This window comes from Electrophorus electricus, unplaced genomic scaffold (genome assembly GCF_041902795.1).
Source record: "Electrophorus electricus isolate QZ-2024a unplaced genomic scaffold, ASM4190279v1 Scaffold96, whole genome shotgun sequence".
NCBI lineage: Eukaryota > Metazoa > Chordata > Actinopteri > Gymnotiformes > Gymnotidae > Electrophorus > Electrophorus electricus.
In genome coordinates, this window is record NW_027658813.1 from 224121 (window position 1) to 248275 (window position 24155).

At 39.7% G+C, this 24155-nt stretch overlaps 1 protein-coding gene and 1 long non-coding RNA gene across 2 annotated transcripts; both read left to right on the forward strand.

Moving 5' to 3' along the window:
- The first annotated feature begins 10274 nt into the window (after positions 1 to 10274).
- On the forward strand, positions 10275 to 12054 carry LOC145656909 (uncharacterized). Its single transcript, XR_014122490.1, has 3 exons — positions 10275 to 11353; positions 11707 to 11783; positions 11931 to 12054. It is a non-coding gene; the product is annotated as an uncharacterized LOC145656909 (long non-coding RNA).
- A 5737-nt stretch (positions 12055 to 17791) lies between these two features.
- Positions 17792 to 22561, forward strand: LOC145656908 (vang-like protein 2). The gene is made up of 3 exons (XM_081709815.1): positions 17792 to 18644; positions 21731 to 21987; positions 22222 to 22561. Exons 2-3 carry the CDS (start codon positions 21917 to 21919, stop codon positions 22403 to 22405), a joined length of 255 nt encoding a protein of 84 aa, XP_081565941.1. The 5' UTR covers positions 17792 to 18644; positions 21731 to 21916; the 3' UTR covers positions 22406 to 22561.
- Positions 22562 to 24155: the final 1594 nt, after the last annotated feature.

Genomic DNA, 24155 nt, shown 5'->3' on the forward strand with positions numbered 1-24155 from the left:
TAGCGCACTTCAGCAGCGTGTTGGATAGGTGCTATATCACCAAGTCAGTTTGTCAGGAGCTCAACTTGGAAAGAATCCGTTAGCTAACTAGCTAAGCTAGTTAACCTAGGTTAGCAATCGCAATCGCAGTAACGCTACAGTTCAAGCAACACTGTCCAGTATTGTTGACAATTAGGATATTTACAAAGACTGTGTTCTCCAACAAGAATAAAAAGCACTTTCCTCTTTTGAATTCCAGTACGATCTTGAAAGTTGGGTATATGTAAACACATAGACTTGCTCGGAATTTTCTTCTCAGACCATCGTTCATCACAGTTCATCGTCTGGAATCAAAAAAACACTATGTCAAAAAACAACTGCTTCCATGGTGACGCGAGTTCTCGTAACCGCGAAGATTCGACCTCGCGCGTGAAAATATGGGAATTGTGACCAAATATGCTTGACCGTATTGGACCATAAATTATGTTCATTCAAATGGCCTATAACGATACAACAACTCTTCTTATGTGTAGCTGTTCACAATAACGTTATTCTGCGTCCATATCTCTGTTTAAGGACATTTACATGGTATAAAATCCCAATGGATGTCTGTACTCTAAAAAAAAGCTCAGCAGGTTTTCTAAATTTCACCCGTATGTCCGTGGTTTGTGGGTAATTTCAAATCTTTTGCATCTTTTGCATCCACACTAAAACAATGTTATGTTCCAGGGTGTATGGAACCCTCCAGATTCCAAACTATGTTTGGTATTAAATAGAGTTATTTTGTAATTCTGAACTGTAGCTTTTTTGTAGACACCAGATGCATACATTAGTTCTGGGTCTACATAGATTCAGAGAATCCCAAGTGAAGTTAAAGAAATATATATTTTAGTTTTAGAATTAAGCCTAGAGTGAGCCAATAGTGAACTTTCCCAGATATACCTAATTTAGTGTGTCTGTGTCTTAAACAACCTGGATCTCAACACCACCAAGATGTGGAAATTATAATGTACTTCAGGAAGCATCCTCTTGCACCCTCCTCATTAGTCATTAAGAAACTGGTCAATGCAGTGGAATCCTGCAAATTCATTTCAGATGCAGGATTCTACTATTACAAAGAAAGTACAGAAGCGCAGGTATGTCTTAATCAAAAGCTTAATTACATTTTAGGCTCCACTAATGCACAGTCCAGAAACCAGCTGCAGCATATCATTGAGTGCGCTCAGAAAGTCATCTTTCTCTTTCTCTCTTTTCTCTTTCTCATTCCTTGCTGAGCTTCATCACTCTAGAAACTCCAAAAGTTCTGCAAATCCCTTCACCTGGATGTCACTTATTTCAGAAACTCCCCAATGGAAAACACTTTAAAGCATTCAAAACCAATACTAACCAGCATCTGACCTGTTTCTTTCCCAATGGCATATCTTTGCTGAACCACAATCCTCTGCAGTCCTGATGAAAACCAGTTCAATTGAATTCAAATTTATTTCTGTAGCACCTTTTACTACATTCATTGTAACAAAACAGCTTTACTGATGTCAGAGTCTGGACCCCCCACTGAGCAAGCCAAAGGTGACATTGGCAAGGTAAAACTATGGGTGTAACAAAGAATCCTCAAGAGGAATCAAGACTTGAAGGAGGTATCTGTCCTTAAATGGTCAACACCAGACAGCACAACAACAAAATAAGCAATGAGATCAAAATATCAGTAAGAAAGGAGTCATTTAGGAGCAAATAGTGATTAGGAATTAGGAAAAACTTAGAAATGTAATTACTGCTGAAGCAATTCACACAGCCTAGTGAACTGTCATGTTTACAAAACTGTACCTTACATGTCACAAATTTTAATTCATTTTGCAAATAGAATTGTATACTGTAAAATGTTTCATTTACTTCTACATATTGTATACGTCTACATCTTGATATTTATCCCCAGTGAAATGTATATACTGCCATTTATACTGTAGTGTGCATGTTGTATTTGGGTTAGCTATTTTCTAGTCTTTCATCAATACGCTTTTGATAACAGGGCTGCTTCTAGCTGGATTTTTTGGTGGCCCATTCCCAAGTAATTAGTGACAATGACGTGTAACTCATGCAACATGGCTGTGTGTTTAACTTCTGCCCTCACTAACAAATGCACACATTTCGTCACACTACAATTTATGAAACAGCATGTTGGATAGACTAATCATGCTTTCTCATTCATGCCATGCCAAACTGGAATCTAGCATAAATATGCTCCAGTCTGATGTGCGATCAGTATAGGATAAAAATTGTACCACTCAGTTAACAGAACAGTTATGTAAATATGCTAGGCGATTGAAATATATTACATTTCTAGTTTCCAGCAGCAGTTATCATATGCCAAAGACTGTATATACATGAAAAAGATCAATAACAAAAACAAATCTTGTCTCAACATCCACAAAGAAGCTCTTACAGCCTACCACAACTAATCACACCACTACCTTATTGTGTAGTGGAACAGAGATTAAAGAGAAAGAGGCGCGTGGTATAAAGCAAATTGAATTATAAACACATACTATATAGGGAAAATGACATTTGTGACATGCACATTTTGAAATGGTAATGTGATTGGGTTGTTGTTTTTTTCTGGAGTGCTATTTAGTGCACCCTTCTCCCGGAAGTTACGCAGACAGAACCTCTTTTGTGTTTGTTTTTCCTGACAAACGCTCAAGGCTTCTGTCACTAGCGTGTTGATCTCCGCTACTGCGATACATTAGACCTCGTTGGCACATCCAAAAGGTTGAATACAGGTAATTAACATCAGTTTCGTAATATTTTCACACTGCTTGATTGTAGTAGAGCGCGCTGGACTAGTTTGTTGCTAACGTTACATAGACAGTCGGCACATCCTGGCAAAGTTTATTTTTAGCAGCAACTGTAGTTAGCTAGCGAGCTTGCGAACATTAACCACAATAGCGAGCCGTTAGCATGTCATCAAGCTAATGGTACCCGTCTAGCTAGCTACCTAGCTAGCATCATCAGGATTCAGACAGGTGATTTGATCTCGGCCATGAGCAGCTACTGTGAATGACCTTCTGATTTTTAACATTTGACTTAAGTATTATTAGATAGCTTTGTGAAGGTCAATAGCTAGGTTGAGCAAAGAACTAAGAAGTAAACGTTTTTAGCAAGATACTTAGAATGTTTATGGTTTTCTTAAAGTGCTGGTAGCTTAACAATTATTTATGGTCTCCTTGCTGTATAATCGCGTTAACTTGGTTCTATCTAGCTAACCTAGCTACGGCGGTAATAAACATTACTGTTAGCTAGCTACTTAGCTATTTTAGCCAGCTCACTCAATGTGTTAACGTTTCATCAGAAGCCAATGCGTTCTAACCGAGTAGGTACGATATTTCCGCTTGTATTTAACTTTAACGTATTAGTCGTTTTTAAAGTTGTTGGCTAACTAACTGATTCAGCCTCAAGGAGGTAGTGAGATCTTCCACACTAAACTAAAGCAGCAACAACAAAAAACAGTCCCTTATTATTGAACATTTATAAGTAAGCATGTAGCTAACCATGATATTCCTTTATTTTAATTGGACATCTGTTCTGTTGTAGCTCAGTACACAATGCTTTCTTAACAAAAATGTACAGGACATTGTGCAATTTTATGCAACTAAATTACAATGAAAATAGTACTGAAACAGTTCAACATGAAAAATAATGGGGGGGGTCATGTTATAAAAATGAAGTGACTCAAAACTTACACATTAGGCAAAACAGTTCAGGTCTGCAGAAGGGCAGTAATGTAAGAAATGTAAGGCTGTAACTTTCATCTTTGGTTATATCTTAAATTTTGTCTATAAAATTTCTAGATTCCTTTGATCAGAACTTCTCGGGTCATTTTTTTTCACCAAGAGGTATAAAAACAAGACGGGTGTCTAATTCCACAGTGATAACATTACCCAAGACTTCATAATCTTCTCCCTTCATTAAACATTCGACACACTGTCTAACTGCCTGGTTTCCATAAGCAAAACCACACGGCCCTATTATTAGAGACATTAGAGAGATAGATTGGATAGAATTCAGTTTGAATATATTTTTCACTAAAATGCTTGTGAAACAACTCTAGAAAAGCACACACTGACCCCAGATTATTAAAAACAGTTACATATGTTTTGCACAAAACCCCACCTTTTTACTGTTTGCGTGCTTACAAAGGAGAGATAAGTCAACAGGATGCCATTGCCTCGCTGAGCTTGAAGTAAACACGCAAGGTGATTTTCAGTGGCAAGGAAGAAACAGTTCCCTAAGGTTTCAACAGCTTAATTAAGACAAACTTCACATGCAGGCACAGGGAACAGTGAGACCTTTATCACAATATCTGCTTTGGGAATATGATAAATTATCTCTTAACGCCAAACAACAGACAACCTTTCTAACAATGGAAACTAAATGTTGTAGATATGTTGCCAAGAAACATGTAGTGTTACAAACACTTTGTAGATATTTTAAAGATCATTTTAGTGTGAGTCAATGTTATAATGTTAGCTACACCATGCAAGAAAATTAATCTAAGATAGATACCTAGCTTTACCAATTCAGCTGTATGTAAAATATATTTTAAACATCTTGCACTAATGCTTGGAACATTAGGCGTTTGATTACATCTGTGTCTGCGATTTTGAAAGTGTTTTTATCTTCCCTGTTATATCTACTATAATGCCCCATGTTGTGCAGTTTACCAAAGAGTTTTGGGGTCAGCACATGTCATGAATTACTTTCAGGTGAACAAGATATGTCATACCCTTTTAACCCACTGGTCCCTTTCTGCTTCGTGGGAGGTTGTAACCAGAACAGCACACTGTCTCTCTTTTCTCTGACAACCGACCCTCTCTAGTGAATCCTTTCTATTTGTTAGGTCCTACTCTCTGACCAGTCTGTTAAATCAGGGGGGAATCTGGATATGGTGAAGACTTGAGTTTGAAGATAAAACACCTGACAGTACATTAATCCTGTCTAAAAGAATACAAAGTTTAGGTTAGGTTATTTTATTCAACTGCAATTTAGTATTTCAGGTTCTTTCATTTTTAAATCCTTCCAATACAGCTATGGGAGAAGACAGTAGGCTATTCCAAGATTTATCAATTTGGTGGTTTCATACAAATACTACAATATATTGATGGAAATTGGAATATGGAATAGAAAACAACTTGTAGCCTAACACAAATAAATAAGATTCACAGCTACATAAAGAAAAAAAAGGTAAAGTAGCTTGTTGAGTTTGGAGCTGCATTCAAAATAGTACGTTCTCTAATTTTTAACCTTATTTTTCCTTTTTTGTAATTCTGTGTGTGCATGTAAAATTAACTTCATGAGGCAATCATTCACATTATCAGATACCTTTGCATTTGATGCACTGCAAGGCTGCTTGTTTACTAAACATGGGAGGCAAGACCTCTCCCAGGGTAGCTTGTTTTTCGCCTTCCCAGCGCTAACTACTCTCTTGTGTGACTGTTCCATGCTATTACCGTCAAAGTAATAAAGTATTTGAAGGTATATTAGGTCTACGTATACAATTCTGAGATTACTTTTTGTTACGGAGTAGCTACAATAATAAAACCTAGACAGTCAGATCCAGTGCAACTGTAAGTAGCTAGTTAGCTAGCGTTAACCTAATGAACCAGGATAGATAGGTTAGCTAACGTTAGACGGTGTAAAGCCAAACACGCCATCAGTGCTGAGTGTATTTGCCTTAGCTAGCGAGCTAACTACACAGCGGCAAAAGTCATTTGCTGGCTGTAGTGTTTGTAAGTAACACAGTAGCATTTACAATGTAATATTTAAAATTATATCTTGGCTACAAAACACAGCCAGGATCCCCGTTTCGTTGATTTGGTTGGGCTGCCAAGACAACAAAATAGTCCGCTGATGCTTTCGTTAAAGCTACAGTACTCCATCTCATGTCAGTGTCTATTTAGCTGCTATTTTTTTATTAGTTTCTGATAGGATCTTTAGACTACGTCCGATGCTTTTCTTTTGTTTTCGATGCTTTTGAAATTATCTTAAATTACCAGTTCTCTTCTTTTCTATAAGTATGTTTTACATCAAATTCGGAAACGTACAGCCTTGGTGGAAAAAAAACAACAACTATCGATTATATTTTTGACGAAGATGCTACCTATGAAACTACATTCACAACGGAGCTAGTTATGTAATGTAATGCAATAAATGTAGACCTGTTTTATATAGTCCATGCAACAAAGTTACACAGAATCCTACAATTAGTCTACCTTAAGCAAATCCAAACATTGCTGTGAAAAATCACTTCAGGGATATATTAAATACGTGCCACCACCTATGGTAGACATTTGACGGTTAATAACGCCTAATAAAAATAAACATGTTTTCTTCCAGTAAATTTACATTTACGGCATTTAGCAGACGCTCTTATCCAGAGCGACTTACAAAAGTGCTTTGTCATTTTCTCATAGAATACATCCTAGTATTCCCAGTACAGTAGGTTAGAGTCCAATATACCAATGATCTAGACTACTGTAGAAATACAGGGATCACTGTAGTAGGAAATCAAGAAACGTGTGTTGGAGCCTTTCGTGAAAAAAAAAATATAGCTAGGTAGAAGCATGATGCAAAGTTGACTTTGGTATTGACACCAAGAGTTATATATGCAACCAGGTAACTCGGGTTTACTCCTTTGTGCTCTATTGGCCTGTTGTTTCCATTAGGAATTACTTGACGTTTTTGTTGTAGGGTGCTATTCTCTGCTTATCCACTAGAGGGCAATAAAACGCATTTATTCTGAATGAGCCACACTTGACCAATTCGTCAACTAAATGAAATGTGGGTCATGCAAATTTCGCACGTCTGCCTTTCTTGACTTTACACTGGGCGTTTCTGAAATGGCTGTCAAACACAATAGACTTCCTCCGCAACTAGTATTTAATAAGTTATTAAGAGCATGCAGCAGATAGAAGATTTCAGTAAATAGAGGATATTGGTAAAATAAAACCTAAATAAGAGAAAAAAGGAATAGACCAGTGCCAAACCCCAAAAGCCTGTTTTATTTAGCAATCAGAGTAGTTAAAATTTTTTAGGTGCTTTTGTCAAATGCTTGGTTTTAGAGTTAAAGAGTTAATTAATAATTATGCCCTGTGGAAGTTTGTGAGAAGCAGTTTATTTGGGCCTTTCTGAAACTATAAAATCAAGCATTGTACAAGAACCACCTATACCTCAGTTGAATTTCTATCAGTTTACATACTCTCTCTCAGACATATCAAACATCATTTCAAACTGGACTTCCATCGCTAAGCCCAGATCTTTCTCAGGACCAAATCAGTTACATCTACCACTCAATCACTTAGAAGCATATCTTTCAGAAATTAAACTCTGGATGAAACACAACTTTCTTATGTTAAATAGCAACAAGACCGAGCTTATCATAGGCTCAAAATCAATCCTGAGTAAAACTGGTTCTTTCACTCTAACCACTGATGATATAGCTATGTCCCCTTCCCCTGGTTAGAAACCTGGGTGTTATCCTCAGTGCAATTCTTTCATTTGTACATTGTACATTGTGTATATAATCATAATATACATATATTGTACATACATTGTTAATATATTTTGTACATACATAGAAAATATATATTTATCTGTATATATATTTTTTTTCTCTATGCACCCCTGGTTCTCTTCCTCAGTTTGGACAGAGCACTCTCCACCATTTCACTGCGTGTTATACTGTGTATGACTATGTATGTGACGAATAAACCGAACTTGAACTTGAACTTGGCACCCATGTTCATGCTACTGTTAAGATGTACTTCTTTCACCTGTAATATTACTAAAATCCAAAATCCGTCTGCTAATAAATCTCTCATTCATGCTTTCATCTCTAGCCTCTCAGACTACTGAAACACTGTCCTTGCAGGCATTAGCCCTTCTCTCCTTCACAAGCTTCAGATGGGTCAGAAATCTGCTGCCTGTCTTCTCATTCAATCCCAGGTACACCAGCACATTACACCCATCCTCCAGGATTTTCACTGGCTTCCTGTTAAGTACCACATTCATTTCAAATCTTCCTTTTCAAATACAAAGCTCTCCATCGTCCAACACCTAAACTATCTGATCTTTTTGACTACAAACCCAATCGCTCTATCAGATCTTCTTCTGCCGGGCTCCTTACTGTTCTACACCCAACCTTCATAGCTTTGTTGATCAGGCATTATTATTATTATTATTATTATTATTATTATTATTATTATTATTATTATTATTTTAACATCATCATCATTACCATCACCATTGGAGCATTACCTTATGTCTTAGCAGTGTCTCAAGAAAGCAGAGATGCTTAAACGCATGCAGAGGAATAAGGATAAAAGGCACAAATAAAGTGAAAACCAGAAACAGACTTAGTTCATTATTTCCATTTACTCAGAAATAATGAAATAAGAAATAATGTACAATTGTACTGATTGCAATCCCACAGTTGTTTACCAACAATTATGTACATACTGTACTTTATACTGGTGTGATTCCTTCATTCACACTGTATTTGGGCAGAGAGCTAATGAAACATAATAAAGTGAGGAACACTAGCAAACACTGAGTCAAGTATAAAAAAAAAATGGTATGTTAAAAAAAATTCCTAGTTATGATTTCACTTTATTTTTTTATGGTTGATGCATCTTCATAAGTGCATTACTGACAAGCTTTAGTCAGAGAGGACATAAATATCTTGGTGACTTTGTCCAAGTCTTGGTGTGTTTCATAGAGAAAGCTTTGTTTTCAACATGGCTACATGTTGGCTACTATACTGAAAAAGCTTACAATGCCTCCAGAATACATGGCTCCAGTATTCATTTGAATGTTATAGCAAAGGGGATATTAAATTAGAGAAAATGTATAACTGAATATTACTGTTTTGGATTATATAATTATTTAACGTTTGAACCCTGAATACAACATAAATTATACAGCAGTTACAAAAAAAGTCAAATGGGCTAGTTGATGTCCTGTGGAGACAAGAGCTGAATAAACATGAATTAAGTGATCATTTCCTGAAGTCATCCAGCACTACTTACTTGCATGCATTGCTCCTCCCTTACAAACACAGAGCTGAAAGGCAAAATCTGGATGTAAAAACCTGTTTCTGGTGCCTGTATAAAATGTTTGGGAAATGTCTGTGTGCGTTTGCATGGCCTTAATTTTGCCTATTAGAAATGCTACACTATAATGGCCTATAATGCTATTAATCAATGTCAGACTATATAAATGTATTGTTCCATTAGTGCAATTCTTAAGCAATGTCATAACTATAAATACTTCATTGTATGTAGTAGGCAAATGAATAAATGAAGTACATCATTGGTGAGTAGTTATTGTGGAAACCAAATTTGTATTTTTATGTGATTAATGAGCAGCCCTTTTATTTTTATATATATATATATATATATATATATATATATATATATATATATATATATATATATATATATATATATATATATATATATATATATAATTGTATAGTGTGCATTGTCTTTAACATTCCTAACATATCCTCATTAAAACTGCATTTTGAAGTTAGTATCAAATAAATGCTTGAAATTAACTACTATTAATGTATATTGTACACATTCAAAGTTACTCATTTAAGTGTGTTCTGATAAATAAAAAATCATGATGACTATAAATAATATTTTATAATGAGATGATGCACCATCATGATTGCACACTTTGGATAGCAGAGTGGTGCAAAGAATACTGTTTTTCATATTTGTATGATACCTGTGGACTAGTTAGAAAGAACTACTTTGATCACTGAGTAAAGAATTATTTAAAAATGTCTTGTACACCACATATCTGTTTGCCACTATAAATGATTTAATTCCATATTCTAGCCTCCCCCTCTTGTCCCAGTGGAGTTATAATGTTTCATAATAAGTTACAATGGGAGCAGACTCTGACAACAGCACACTCTGAGCATGTATACATCTACAAGATCCTGATTACTGGTAAAAATCAGTTTGTCAATAAGTGAACTGAAGTGTTCACATGCACAATAATAATAATGTGATTATGTAAAAAAGGACAAAAAAGCATATGAAAAACAAACAAACAAACAAATTGCTATATGGGATCAGTGAAATCGGGGGAATTCTCTACAATGGACCTGATCTTAAAACCTTGTCCTCTTTGCCCGGCTGCAGAACAAGAGAGCCCATATTCCACTTACACTGACATAAAAAAAAAAAAATAGAAATCTGATAAAGCTGTTAATTTGCCCAGATTAATTAATTAATTAATCTGGGTTTTGCTTTGTGCGATGTAGAGCCGAACACTGATAAACGTTTACGTGACATTTTACATAGGAGTCTTATTTCCCTTTGCAGGGGTAAATGCACTCAGTGGCATTTGCAGTAAAGCACTGAATTACATTCAAAATAGACATGATTTATAGAAGCAAGCATTTCAGTTTGCTCAGAAAGTCCCCTGGATCCAGTCAAATGTTGTGCTCCAGCGGAGTACCAGGACAGAAGTGATCTTTGTCTAGTCTCTCACTCATCTGTGTGTCGATCGGAGGAGCCTCCTTACAGCAGAAGTATTGCTTCCAGAGCCGCTGGAACGCCGTGCGGAACTTCTTGATGCGGAATGCATACACGATGGGGTTGACGGCGGAGTTGCCGTGGGTGAGCAGGATGGCGATGTAGAGAAGGAACATGGGCTTCTCGCAACCAGGGCTGAAGAGTGTGATGCAGTTCAGGATGTGCAGTGGGAGCCAGCTGGCGGCAAACAACACAAGCACAAGCGCAAGCGACTTGGCTAGCTTCAGCTCCTTGTTGTAGTACTTGCTGGGGTCGCCATGGCCCACACCGACCTTCTTGTTCAGTTGCTTGTGTGATGGAAAATATTATTTGATCATGTATTATCATGTGATTCATATGTAATGATTCATATATAATCATGTTAATCCTTTCCATCATATAATCCTATATGAATGGTTTAGTCTGCAACTGACTATAAAAGACAACTCCCAGTACACAGTTAACATGTAAAATGAAAAGTTATTTACTGATCTAACTTAAGCTAAATAGCAACTAAATCTTTTGAACATACAGTATTCTATTTATTATGCACATATGGTAATTCTATCCTGACTCATGAAAATGTGGAATTCTGAATTGTGTAACGTTTGTAAGAAATTGTAGTGACTTTGCTATATCCTCTTCCTCAGAGCTGTTCACAACGGAAGCATCTCACCTGCGGACTCTCGGGGTTCTCGATCAGGTGTTCTTCCAGAAGAGGAGGAACCTTTTGACCGTCGAAGAACTTTCCGGTATCTTCCCCAACCTGCCCCAGGTCTACAGTCTTCATGGTCAGTCTCTCTGTGTGCGAGCGTATGTGTGTGCGTGCAAATCCGCTCCATTTGTCTTAGTGTGTTTTCAAACCTACATTTCTGAAGCCTACTTGGTGTCTAAATCATAATCAAGATTAAAGAAGTGTAAAACCCACCCAAACTGGGAATTTAATGACAGAACAATATCAGCTATCGGCACCATGCCATTACTGTGAGCAGGTATGGACTGGAGGCTGTACATGTTGTTTCTGCGGTGGCCTTCATGACACAAGTAGAGTTCTGTTGCCCACTGACACAACTTTCTAACAAACCACATATACACTGGCTCGCTTAAACAGATTCTGTTTTGTGGCGTTGCATTTGTGTTTCAGTGAATCTATGTGAGTCCATGAAGAGGCTGAGGGACTCTTCTATAGTTCAAGGCATCGGAGACATCATGGTGTCTAGAGTGAGCTGGCTAGTGTTACTCCCTTTCTAGTTCACATCATCTTTTGGTGCTGTCTAAAATGAAGGGGTTGTTCTGTGTAGTGTGGGATATACTTGTTGCTTTACTTGATATGTCAGTAGCTCATGTGTTTGTGTGTGTGCGTGTTAGTTTGAAGACGCTGCAGGAGAGGAGTTCCAGGAGCAGGTGTCTCACCTGTGCAGTCAGCAGAGTCAGGCACTGGAGCTCATTAAAAATAAACGCAAAGACCCACGTTTCACGCACCTTATACAGGTAACACTTTTTAGAGGTATAAAGCCTTTGGACAAACCTACAAACACTAGAGCTTCTGCCATATTTGTTAGTGGGCTGGGTTGTGAATTGGTTGACCCATATTTTGAATTGGAGACTATCCAGTCTTTTATATTTGACTTTTATTGCAGCACATAACTTCTAGTGATGCTGTTTTAGGTATAAATTGGTGTTGCAGTCAACAGAATCCACATTTGGACTTAGATGTCCTTGGCTCATTCGTGTGTGTGTGTGTGTGTGTGTTAGGAATGTGAAGCCAGCCCTCACTGCCGCCGACTACAATTAAAGGACCTTCTAGTGTCTGAGATGCAGAGACTCACCAAATACCCCTTGCTGCTGGATAACATCATCAGACACAGAAGGCATGTATAGAAACCCTCACATACAATGTATTGAACCATGAAAACACTTCAGTATACACACACATACCAGCTTACCAAGGAGGCAAGCACACACACCCTTTCTCCTGGATTAACACTAGTATGTGCCCCCACAACAGCTGGTTCTCCAGACCTGCAGCCATTGCTGAGGGCACAGGCGTGCTGCCGTGGGATACTACGAGCTGTCAATGAGGTCGTCAGGGAGACGGAGCACCGGCGACTGCTCAGCCGTTATCAGCGCAGGCTAGACTTGTCCCCTCTGGAGATGCAGGCCAGTCCTGTTGCTGCTCAGTTCAAGGTACGGCCTTACTATGTATCCACCATCTGCCTTCCAAACAGCTTCTCTGGTCTTGGAGCACCTGATCCAGAGTATGAATTATTAACTATATTCTTTTTCTATGTAGAATCTGGACCTGACCACTAAGAAAATGATCCACGAAGGACCGTTGACTTGGAAAGTTAGTAAAGATAAAGCTATCGGTAAGAGATCATCACAGCTGAACAAATCACTGTTAACTCTGGGGAATGCAGCTATTGAGAGCATGGTGCTATGCTGACTTGGAGTTATTTGGTTCCCTGCTACCTCACACATGACATGGTCTGAATAACTGTGTGTGTGTGTGTGTGTGTGTGTGTGTGTGTGTGTGTGTGTGTGTGTGTGTGTGTGTGTGTGTGTGTACACCTGCATCTGCCTGTATGTTCATACGTGTGTATACACATGTTTCAAGGACTTTTAATGTGAATGGATGCTTTCAGTGATCTGTGTGCAAGCTTGCATACATTTTTGTTTTTCCTCTTGCAAATGATTACTTGACAGGTCCATTCTCACTCTGTGTGTGTGTGTGTGTGTGTGTGTGTGTGTTCCAGACATTCATGCTCTGCTTCTCTCAGACATGTTGGTGCTACTCCAAAGGGGTTCAGGTGACCGTTTGATCTTGCGATGTCCAGTGCGCTCACTGGGTGGGGTTTGGGGTAGGAACACGGACCTCAAAACCCCCTTTTGCCCCGTTGTTCGCTTGGATTCATCTCTTGTCAGATCTGTGGCTACAGGTATATTTGTAGTTATTCTTACAGCTATGAATAGCCAGAATAGATGAATGGGTCTGGAATAACTATGTCTTTATTTTATTTTTAAAAAATTAAGAAGCCAGTTAGAAATTGCATTTGGGTTAGTTTGAATACATTGTTTGACAACCTGCTCTTCTCTATCAGATAACAAGGCCTTGTATGTGATCAGTACATCAGAGAGACAGATATACGAGCTGGTGGCTGGGACTTCCTCTGAGAAAAACACGTGAGTTTGTTTTTTTGTCTCTCTCTGACCCACCGTCTTCTCATCAAGGTCAACCAGTCAGCACTGCTGTGTCTGTTTTGTGATAACATTTATGGTGTCAGGCCATTTATGTTCAGATGATTTTAACAACATTGTGCTGTTGTAGAAATTGGGACCTGATGGCTTTAGCGATGTTTCCACAGATGGAAGAACCTGTTAGAAAAGACCATCTCCTCGGCCTCTGGAGGCAGTGAAGCCACCAAGCAAGGATCAACAGCTATCCCAACTGACCAATCAGAAGCCTACATGCATACTGGTGGGCAGGGTTATGTGGGAGGACGAGCTAAAATGGCTGATGCTGCTCTTCAAGATGGTAAGAATTTGTTACACTCCGTTACACAGTCATTGTTGCACTATGATAGTTAAACAGTATATTTCTGGTGGTGGTGGTGGTGTTTTTATAAATAGAATTTTAGCAGGCTCAGATATTTACCAACTTTTTTGCACCCTTTGTGTTCTGCCAGTCAGGACACTAAGACTGTTGATCCTTGGATCCTTGGATCCTTTAGAGGCTGCCAGTCAGAAGCAGAAAGTGACATCATTGTCCTCACAGCAAGAAGGGCAGGAGATGCCTTGCCAGTCACCAAAAGGCCGTTCACACCTGGAGATGCTGAGGCATGAAACGAGGCCCTGCCAATCACGAGCAAGCATACGGCAGCGCATGATAAAAAATGTGGATGGAATCTTTCTATCAATGAAGGGGCTGATGAAAAACCTGCATCAGCTTAGGGTAAAGTGGATATATTACTCACGCTCTCTCAAACACACACACACACACACACACACACACACACACACACACACACACACACACTATCATTGCAGCTAGCTAGCACTTTCATGTTATGTTTTAAAAGAATGGCTTTGTGCACTTGTGAGATCCTGGTTAACTCCTTGTTTTCATTTTCATAGGAGATTGAAGCAGACCACTGTAGACTGCTCACAATGGTGAGAAAAAAGTCACCTGTCAGTCAGTTCAGATGACACCATCCATGGGTCTTCCTCCATTATCAGGACACCATCTATTTATCTTGGGTCGAGCGATGGTAAGTGTGTCAAAGAAGCCATTTATAAATACTGGGGCTAAACCTGTTTAATGCTGTACCACAATTCTTTTTGATTGTACCAAACAAAAAGATCTAGTCTGGAATCACTAGAATAATTTGGGGTTGAGTTTAAATGGAGCACACAGTTGAATATTAAAACATCACCGCAGATCTTGGGTCTTGCTATTGCCAGACTGAAAACTGGCCTTCAAACCTGTAGCAATTCCCAATTTTAACTTTAAGAATTTTATGTATTTATTTGAATAATGTTTAGTATTGATTTTGGAGTTGATGTAATTATGTTGCTTATGGTGTACTACCCCTGCAGACTGTGGCAATTGTATGGTCATCTTTCCAACCTGTTTAGGTAACGAAGAAGGGCCAACAGAACCAGTTCAGCCCAAGATCCATTCTACAGGATTTTGATTTATTACACGAGACATTGTAAAGAGTTTTACTTACACATTTGAAACATGAACACACACATACTAAGGGTGTGGCATTCCTGCCATTTCATACATCCTGTGTAGCTCTTTACTAGAATCCCAGCATGCCTTTCTCCTGGGAGAAACCTGCAAATATTGTATTGTCTGCAACTGAGAAGAGAGACAGGACAGACGAACCTTCAGCTCATGCACCGAGTTGGAATAAAAAGCATTCAAATGAAAGTCCAGATATGTGAGGTGTTTTTTTTTTTATTAGGTAAAGCTAAAGTTGGAACAAGGGAACTGAGGTGACAGTTTAAAAAAAAAATTAGTCAGTGAAGATGAAGAAATGGAACTAAAATGAGACTGAAAATGTATGGCTGAGGAAATGAATCTGCCCATTAAAGGGACCCCCCCCCCAAGCACTTTACCCAATACATGTATGTTAATACTCACTCACGTCATCAGTGACAAACTGGCAACCCAACAGGTACCATTTTGCTCGAGGACCCATAATCAGCCCATGTCAACTTGACCCAAGATTGTGGCTCTCTTCGCCTTATGGAATGTGTGGATGGGTGACTTAAACAAATTCAGGTTCTTTTTCACTGGGACCCCTGCAAGACACATGGGCTCCAAGAGAGTATTTTGCATTAATATCATCATATGTCTATGTTGTATCCTTTATTTTATAAATTAACACTATGCGAGAGCAAAGAATAAAGAGTGTGGAAGGAGTTTATTTTATTTCTTTAAGCGTTCTACAGAATAGAAAATAAAGGTTTGGCCTCTCTTTACGCACAATGGATAAGGCAGGGCGTACTGGGATTGCCATTGTGTTGTGGCAAGACATCATCTTCACTGCTCATTACTGTATACTTATTTGTGCAGCCCTGTTCTGGACTGACTCCTGTCAACATTGCAGGGAACAAAAAGGAACATATTTGTTGTCTGATATCATGTCATTACCTATGAAGGGGCACCTTCTGTGTAGTGTAAATACTGTGAAGCTCGTCACTCACCTCTTGAAATGGCTCAGTGATGCCAGGGTTGGTTTTTGACACATATGAAAGGATTTATACTTTGATCTGTTAAGATGTTGGTAGAAGTGGCTCCTTTACACTGACTCCAGTTTGGCCTTTGTTGTATAATGGCTAATGTTATGGTTCAAAAAAGAATGAAACTGTCCAAGATCAGTGTTAAGGACCAGGTTCTACCTTAATCTAGCTGCATCTGGATGCTAATAGCCTAATGCTAGATTATGCCATCACATTTCCCTTTTATAAACTAACCTGTGAAAGGGAGAAGGAAGAATGGCCCTCTATCCTGTGTGGCTTTCCCACTCCCATGTGTTGGGACTGTTTTGAGGGTCGTTGGTGTAATTGGATTTTGGGGTGAATGTGGACCGGGCTTTGACAATTGACAAAATGTATAGAGCGGCTGGTCCATTTTTGGCTTTGTATGCAAGCATCAAGATTTCAAATCTGATGTGGTCAGTTACTTCATACTGCCAATGAAGTGAGCGCAGCAGTGGAGTGACATATGAATTTAGGAAGATTGAAGACCAGTGATGCAGCTGCATTATGGACAAGTTGTAGAGGGCTGATGGCTCTTAGAGGAAGACCAGCAAGTAGCGAGTTGCAGTAGTTTAGCTTTGAGATTACAAAAGACTGCACAATTACCTGGGCAGCTTCCTGTGAAAGAAAGGGCCGAATCCTTCGTATGCTACAAAGGAGAAATCTGCAAGACCAGGTCAGATTTGAAATATGAGTAGAGAATGACAACTGGTTGTCCAAAGTTATGCCCAGGCTACGAGCAGCTTCAGATAGTGATACCAGGGAGTTCTCGATGTACATAAGCTCGGCTTTACTGGGGTTGAGCCTCAAGTGGTGGCTGTCATCCATGACACAATGTCAGTCAAGCATGCTGAGATAAGTCTGGAGACCTGCGTATCGGAGGGTGGGAAAGAAAGAAATAATTGGGTGTCATCAGCATAGCAGTGGTAGGAAAAGCCATGAGAAGATATTACATCACCAAGAGAACAGGTATACAAAGAGAAGAGGGCCTAATACTGAGCCCTGGGGGACACCAGAGGAGAGTCTACATGGATTGGAAGTGGATCCTTTCCATGTTACCTAAATGGACTGAAAACATTTCCATGCAGAGCCAGTCACACCAAGGCTGGAGAGAACAGAGAGGAGAATGTTGTGGTTTACTGTGTCAAAGGCTGCTGAAAGGTCCAGAAGAATCAGGACAGAAGACAGTTTGGCAGCTTTAGCAGCATAAAGATTCGCAGTCACTGATATGAGGGCTGTTGAATGTGCTGGATTGTAGCCAGACTGATGGGGATCATGCAGCTACTTCTGTGTGAGGAAACCAGATAATGAATTGTAAACTTCTCGTTCAAGGGCTTTTGAGAGGAAAGAGAGAAGTGATACTGGTCTGTAACTGGTTATGTTGGTGCTGTTGAGTGTGGCATTCTTGAGGATTGGTACCACCCTGGTGGTTCTGAATGCAGAATGCAGATCTCTTGAGATCGTCTAGAACAGAGTGGAGGCAATGGGATCCAGCGGACATGTCGGATTGCTGGAAGTCAGGAGTTGAAGAGTTTTTCTGAGCAGAGAGGGGAAAAAGAAGCCAGAGAGTTGGATGTACAGGAATGAACACTGGCTGAAAGAATGGGAACAGAGGAAAAGGACCGGCGGATTGCTGCAACCTTCTCCTCAAAGAAGAGGATCAGACAAGGTTCAGACAAGAAGCCTTGAATTAACAGAATCTAAGGCAAAAATAATTAAACTCAGAGCCTACCATACCCAATCAGAGAATGATCCCGGAGAAAAACCCAAAGGACTACAGGCCATCTTTTGCGCCATGCAGTTTACGTTAGCTGTCCTAATTCTCTAGGATCGCTTTCTAAATACAACGCTGCTGTATTGAAGGTGGCCCGCAACCCAGATAACAGTCGGTCAACGATCAATAAAGAATCAAATCTACAAAAAAAAAAAAAAAAATGAAGCTGAAGCAGGCGGTTAAATAATGACCTAAACTATGATCTGAAGTAGTATGGTAGAATAGGGTGAACAACGATTGAAAGCTGTATATTCGGTGAGTGATAACCTGTAGAATATTGAGGAAAGGGATCGGGAGTTTGGGACGGCGGGGCGACACAAGGAACATGGGGGAGGAGAAGTGTTGGCATGGGGCGTAGTCGGTGTAGTAGCCACGGTTTGAATGAAGGAGACGGAAATATGTGTTTCTGTGAATAACAGATGAGTAGCTGTTCCCGCAGGCAAAACAGGGGAAAACGGAGTGGAATTGTTTGGTTTAGGGAAGGTGCACGGCCAAAGGAACAGACAAGAAAGTGCGACGAGTACGCCTGTTGTCTAATAGTGAGTGTAAAGAAACGTGGCGTTAAAACTGCTCAAGCGTATAAGAGTGAGGATAAATTATATGCTTAGGTGAAACAATATTATGCATGCCGTAATGGAAAGTAAAGCATACGTTTTATGCTCTCTCCATGATCCTTAACGCTCTTCATTTGGATGGTTTTCCAGCCGAATAGCTCTGATTCGCAAGTGTCTGGGTGATGAATGATAGTATTCACACACGCAGCGGGGCTCAAGGCATTGAACCAACGCATAGTGGAAGAGTTGGGAACGGATCATGGATTTTACATTGCACTGATCTTAAGATGTAACGTATTGCCTTTAAGGATTACTTTCTTTATTTCCATAGAACTGGGCAGTGTTTTGCAAAATTTCACGACGTGGATGTTGAAAAGTGCATTTTATTCCAGTCTGGAAAACCCCTGCGCTTGGATTTTCTTTGTGCCGCAAGGTCCTTAGCATTCGGATGTAGCCCCTCGCAAAGAAAGGCAAGTCGCCTAATTTTTGTAGTCTTTTTTCCCCTCACAGCGAATTGAGGGAACGACGCCTGTCTTCGCTTTGTGTTTTTCACCTTTTAACTTTTGGAGCCAAGTAAAACTCATTTTAAGCGTCGCATTGTCCTGTCCGCGTCGCTGTGCTCTAAGCCTGCAGTAATTTAATAGTTCTTGGCGTATTGGTGGATAGGGTTATTGGAATACGGTGAACTCGGTGCTGACATGCAAACAAAATGGAACCGGATTGATGAACCCTGCTGGGTATTCTTTCATTTCCTTTGTGTGGAGTCTCGTCAAATTGTTTCTTAAACCCAAATACTTGATTTCAATAAAATAATTCTTAATGTTTCCACTCATTTCACTTGTTTATTGTTTTGGTGGCTTGAAGTGCATGTTTTAATGTATGCTTACAGCAGTAATCTTTGTATCAGTAGACGCAAACTGTTTCCACCATACCTTATTGCAGTCTTCATTGGAAAATGGGTTTGGCTACGATTTAATCCTTAGCTCGCCTAACTCCAGTAAACGCGAGAGAGAACCGATACTGTGTGTCAAGCAGCGACTTAAGTTGTTGCAAAAGCTGGGATGTAGATAGTCCTGGTTATGTATTTACAATCGAACACCAACTTAAACTTTTCTTAAATGTAGGTGCGGCGTAAACTGCCTTAGATTCATGGATATTTTGATTACTGTACCAAACTTGGTCCAGTCCCAGCATTCGAGCTTTTCAATGAAGGCCTCTAAGCCTCGGCCTGTCTTTGCGTGGGTGTTGGGGGCGCCCTGAGTACCTCCCCTGCAATTCTTGTCCACTGTTACTCTGAGGCATTTAGGCCTTACCCTGTGCAGACAATGATCCGCTGAGCTGGTTACGTCGCTTGGCGACAAGTAATTTGAGATCACTGTTGATGGTTTACACCTACCTACAAAATGACAATGGGTCAAAAAAAAAAATGCATTGTTTCCAAACCACAGAATAATGCAAAGAAAACACATTCATGGTACTAATGTTTTAACTTAGGATTAGTTAAGAAATCAGTATTTGGTGGAATATCTCAGATTTTGATTGCAGCTTGTTCATGCATCTTCAGGTGTTCTCCACCAGTCTTTCACACTGCTTGTTAAATAAGCTTTGATTACCTAATCAGAATCTCATTAAATACAAAGAGCTGTACATGTGGTGGAATTCAACAGACTGTGGAATTGAAATCATTGCCAAATGCAGAGATACTGATTGGGACTGATCTCTTAATTTTCTTCGAGAGTTATGTTTTTATATATGAGTTTTTATTCTAACCTTTATTATAAAATGCATGGGGTTATGGTCCCATTCTATTCTGTTCAAACGTAGGCCTACTGTTTTTACAATTCCTGTGAGAAGCGTGTGTGTGTGAGAGAATCCAAGAGCCCCTATTTGAGATTGATGCGTGGCATGTGTTGGGAGTCTGCCCTCGACAAATGGTATCCTTGACTGTATTACCAGTTTTGTAAACAATCCCTGACAAGTGGGTGAGTAAGAAGTGCATGCACACAGACACAGCAGAAAGAGGAGGTCTGTGTTTTTGGCTTCCTAATCAGGAAAGCTTGCGTTCCCTTCATATACAGCCAATCAGAGAGAAGGGGACAGACATTTAGAAATAGAAAGTGAGGAAAGTTGTGGTTCTTCATTAAAGGAATTGGATTAAGAGTCACTATTCTTAAGAATGTGTTTAGTACCTACTCAGGCACACACAGCAGCTTCTTCAATGACAGTTGCTGCTGTTATTTTAGAGCTGACCACACACACAGACCCAGGTAAACATACGAACAGCTCACTGACATATTTTTGCTCTCCCCAGAAATAGGGTTGTGTGGTTAAAGGTCATGTAACCATAGAAACCTAGCCCCCACACTGTTCACTGCTCCTGTACCCTCTTATTCATTCCTTTGGTAAGAGCCAAGCTTGGTAACCCTGGAGATGATGGGAGATGGCTGGTGTGTGTGTGTGTGTGTGTGTGTGTGTGTGTGTGTGTGTGTGTGTGTGTGTGTGTGTGTGTGTGAGAGAGTGATGAGACCTTGTGGTGAGTGTGAGAATTGTGAAAGTACCGATTCACAAAGTTGTTGAACGATGAGCCTGTTTTTGTAAATTGCTTCCTTAGGGTGAAAAACATTTAATACCTTGAAGGTGAAGTGGTGTGTAATGCTATTTTCTGGTTTGTTCATTATTCTTGCACAGTTCAATTAATAGATGAAGACTACAACCTTTGTTTCAATTTTCAGTGTGTATTCAAGATGTTCATTTTCAAAATGTGACTCAATTTTATACTATCACTGTTCTGGGACATTAATGGATTCATTGAAATATATAAAAACAGATCTTTATAGATCTCTACATATTATGGTGTTGCTCTGATTTTATATGCACTTGTTCATTCTGAATGAGAACAGATTGTAGTGAAATTGTGGGCACTTGTAGCTCACCTTTAAGAGCAGATAGAGCTTTGTGCTGACACCACCAGTCTTTGGTTTGATTAACAGGGAGCGTGTTCACTCTGAGATGTGTTGCTCTGGATTATGGTATTTGCTTTAAAGGTATACTTATTACTCTTCCTCCCTCAGGTTAGTCCTCCTCCTCCTCTTCAGCCTTCAAAATAGATTCTCTCAGGAGTAAGGTTGAACTGCTGCAGCTGCCGCTGGCTCTATCCTCTAAATCTATCTCAGAGCGCAAAACTCAACTGGGCATAGCAACAAAATGTTCCAGGAGGCGGAGCTGGGGTCCACAAACCCCGCCCACTGGCCCCAGACATGGACAACGAGTCACAGTACTCGGGCTACTCCTACAAGTCCTCCCATTCCCGTAGCTCTCGCAAGCACAGGTGCGTATGCCATTTCCCGACATTCTTCCCTTTTGCCTAAATGTGGGTGGGCATTGATGTTTTGTCTAGAACATACAAATGTGAATGTACACTACTGCAAACACTGAGGGTACCACCGTATCGTTATTTAACGATTATCCATTTTATGTTGCTTTATGTACCAACTTGGAGTATACTGTGTATATAAATGTTTATATACATCTGTGTGCGCATGCGTGTGTGGTGGTGTTTCAGGGATCGGAGAGACAGGCACCGCTCTAAGAGCAGGGACAGCAGAGGGGACAAATCGGTCACTATCCAGGCTCCTGGAGAGGCCCTGCTGGACACAGAGTCCACACGTGGAGATGATCGAGTCCATGTTTTCACTTCATACCTCCTCCAGCCTGGAAAACCATTCCACTATAGCTTCAGACCATAAAAAGTCTATAGTGCTTCAAAATATGAATGATTGACTTTTTTTTTTTTTTTTACTGAAATGTTGGACTGGGCATCTCATGTCTCCTCATGCAGTGTCAGAAATTTTGCTCTAAAATCTCGCAGTACACATATACGCAACACGCGTATAAAAACAACCAATAGGGAACAGCCTGCCATAGCTCACATGCCAACTACAAATAACAGTGGTATAGCAAAATGAGCATGAAGTATGTGGGACACAAAAATATTTTGTGCAGTTGTCGCAGCAGATAGAATGCCTTTTTGATGTCACATTTTTGTGACAAAAGCACAATATCTTAATGATCTAGCATGATAGTTTCCAGAAAATCTGTATCATGTAGTCCGATATTGAGAACAACTATCGATGGAGCACTGTGCCATGGAGTTTGGTCAAGGTTTCAGATGCATCGTCTTGTACAGTTTGAAATGCAAAACAATGTTTAAGACTGCTGGAATTGCACAGTGCAAAGGCAGGTTGGGGTGAGTACCAATGTTAGCTGGCATGCTTTTGTTGTAGACTTGATGGCCGATTCATTGTCTTTTTTCCAAGTCAAGCTTCCACACATTCACACTTGACACTGTAACCTCATCAGCATGGTATGTTACTCTACAAGTCAAGTTTTCAGAACCAACTGATGGTGAATGACATCTCAAAACTATTCTTGAACGTACTTTTTCAGATTTGAATTCCTTACTGAGAAGTTTGAAAGAACTTAGGAGTCGTTGTTGAGTTAAAAAAAAATGTGTCTGGAGTGTGAATGGCCATCATAACTTGCATTTTTCATCGGAGCCTTGCTCACTAAAGCTGTTATTTTAACTAAGCCTACTCGCTGGTTGAGTTAGCTAGACAGGCAAGCTTGTTAAGGTTTAATTCCCGAAGTTTGGGCCCTGCTGTCGGCTTGAATGTCAACACGTAGCCCCCAGGAGAGAGAGTTTCGCCTGTGAGCTAAGAAAGGGGGAGAGAGACAAGTACTCATGCATGTGAGCACACAGCTAGACAACATGGAAAAAAGACACCCAACATGCAGCAGGAGTGGCTAAAGCCATACAGAAAACATGAGTACATGAGAAAGTGTTTTTCATGAATATAGTGGAGTGTTCTGATAACAATTTGGTTTGTTTATTTCATAGAGCTTCAAATATTGCATTGATGGAACCAAATAGACATTTAGGAGGAATTTGCCATACTTGCCATACGTCCTTCGCCATATGCATTCTTGCATTTTTCTCTTTGCTGTTTTCTGTTATAGTCATAAATTCTACATATATTTATTGAGAAAATCCTTTAAAGAGGCGCATGTCCATCATCACGTTTTATTTGTTTGGCTTTTTTTTTGGTGTTAGATTCACTATTGTAAACAAAATTACTTTTTTTGCATTTGATGTTGATATCGTTATGGCAGGATTTAGTGGAGGTACTGGTGTCTATATTAGATGATTAAATACACCGCACCAGCAGTTCTGAATCTTTGTGTTAAATAATCTATGCTGATTGTCACGATCAGTCCCTTCCATGTTCCGTGTTTTCCATGTCTTGTGTTTTGTTCCGTTCCACGGTTTCATTTTGTCCTCACACTGATTGCGTACACCTGTCCCTCGTTTCTAGTTCATGTATTTAAACCCTGCTGTGTGCCTTGGTCGTGGCTGCCTGTACACGGGCATCTCGTCGTTCCCGGAAGAAGCAGGGTCACGTTTATTTTGATAACGACGAGATCCCAGGTAAGCGTCTA

Bases quoted from the DNA above. Each gene is read 5' to 3' on its own strand.
- LOC145656908 (XM_081709815.1), top strand. From the start codon at position 21,917: ATGGACAACGAGTCACAGTACTCGGGCTACTCCTACAAGTCCTCCCAT. The intron at 21,988-22,221 runs GTGCGTATGCCA...GTGGTGTTTCAG, and splicing joins CGTAGCTCTCGCAAGCACAG to GGATCGGAGAGACAGGCACC.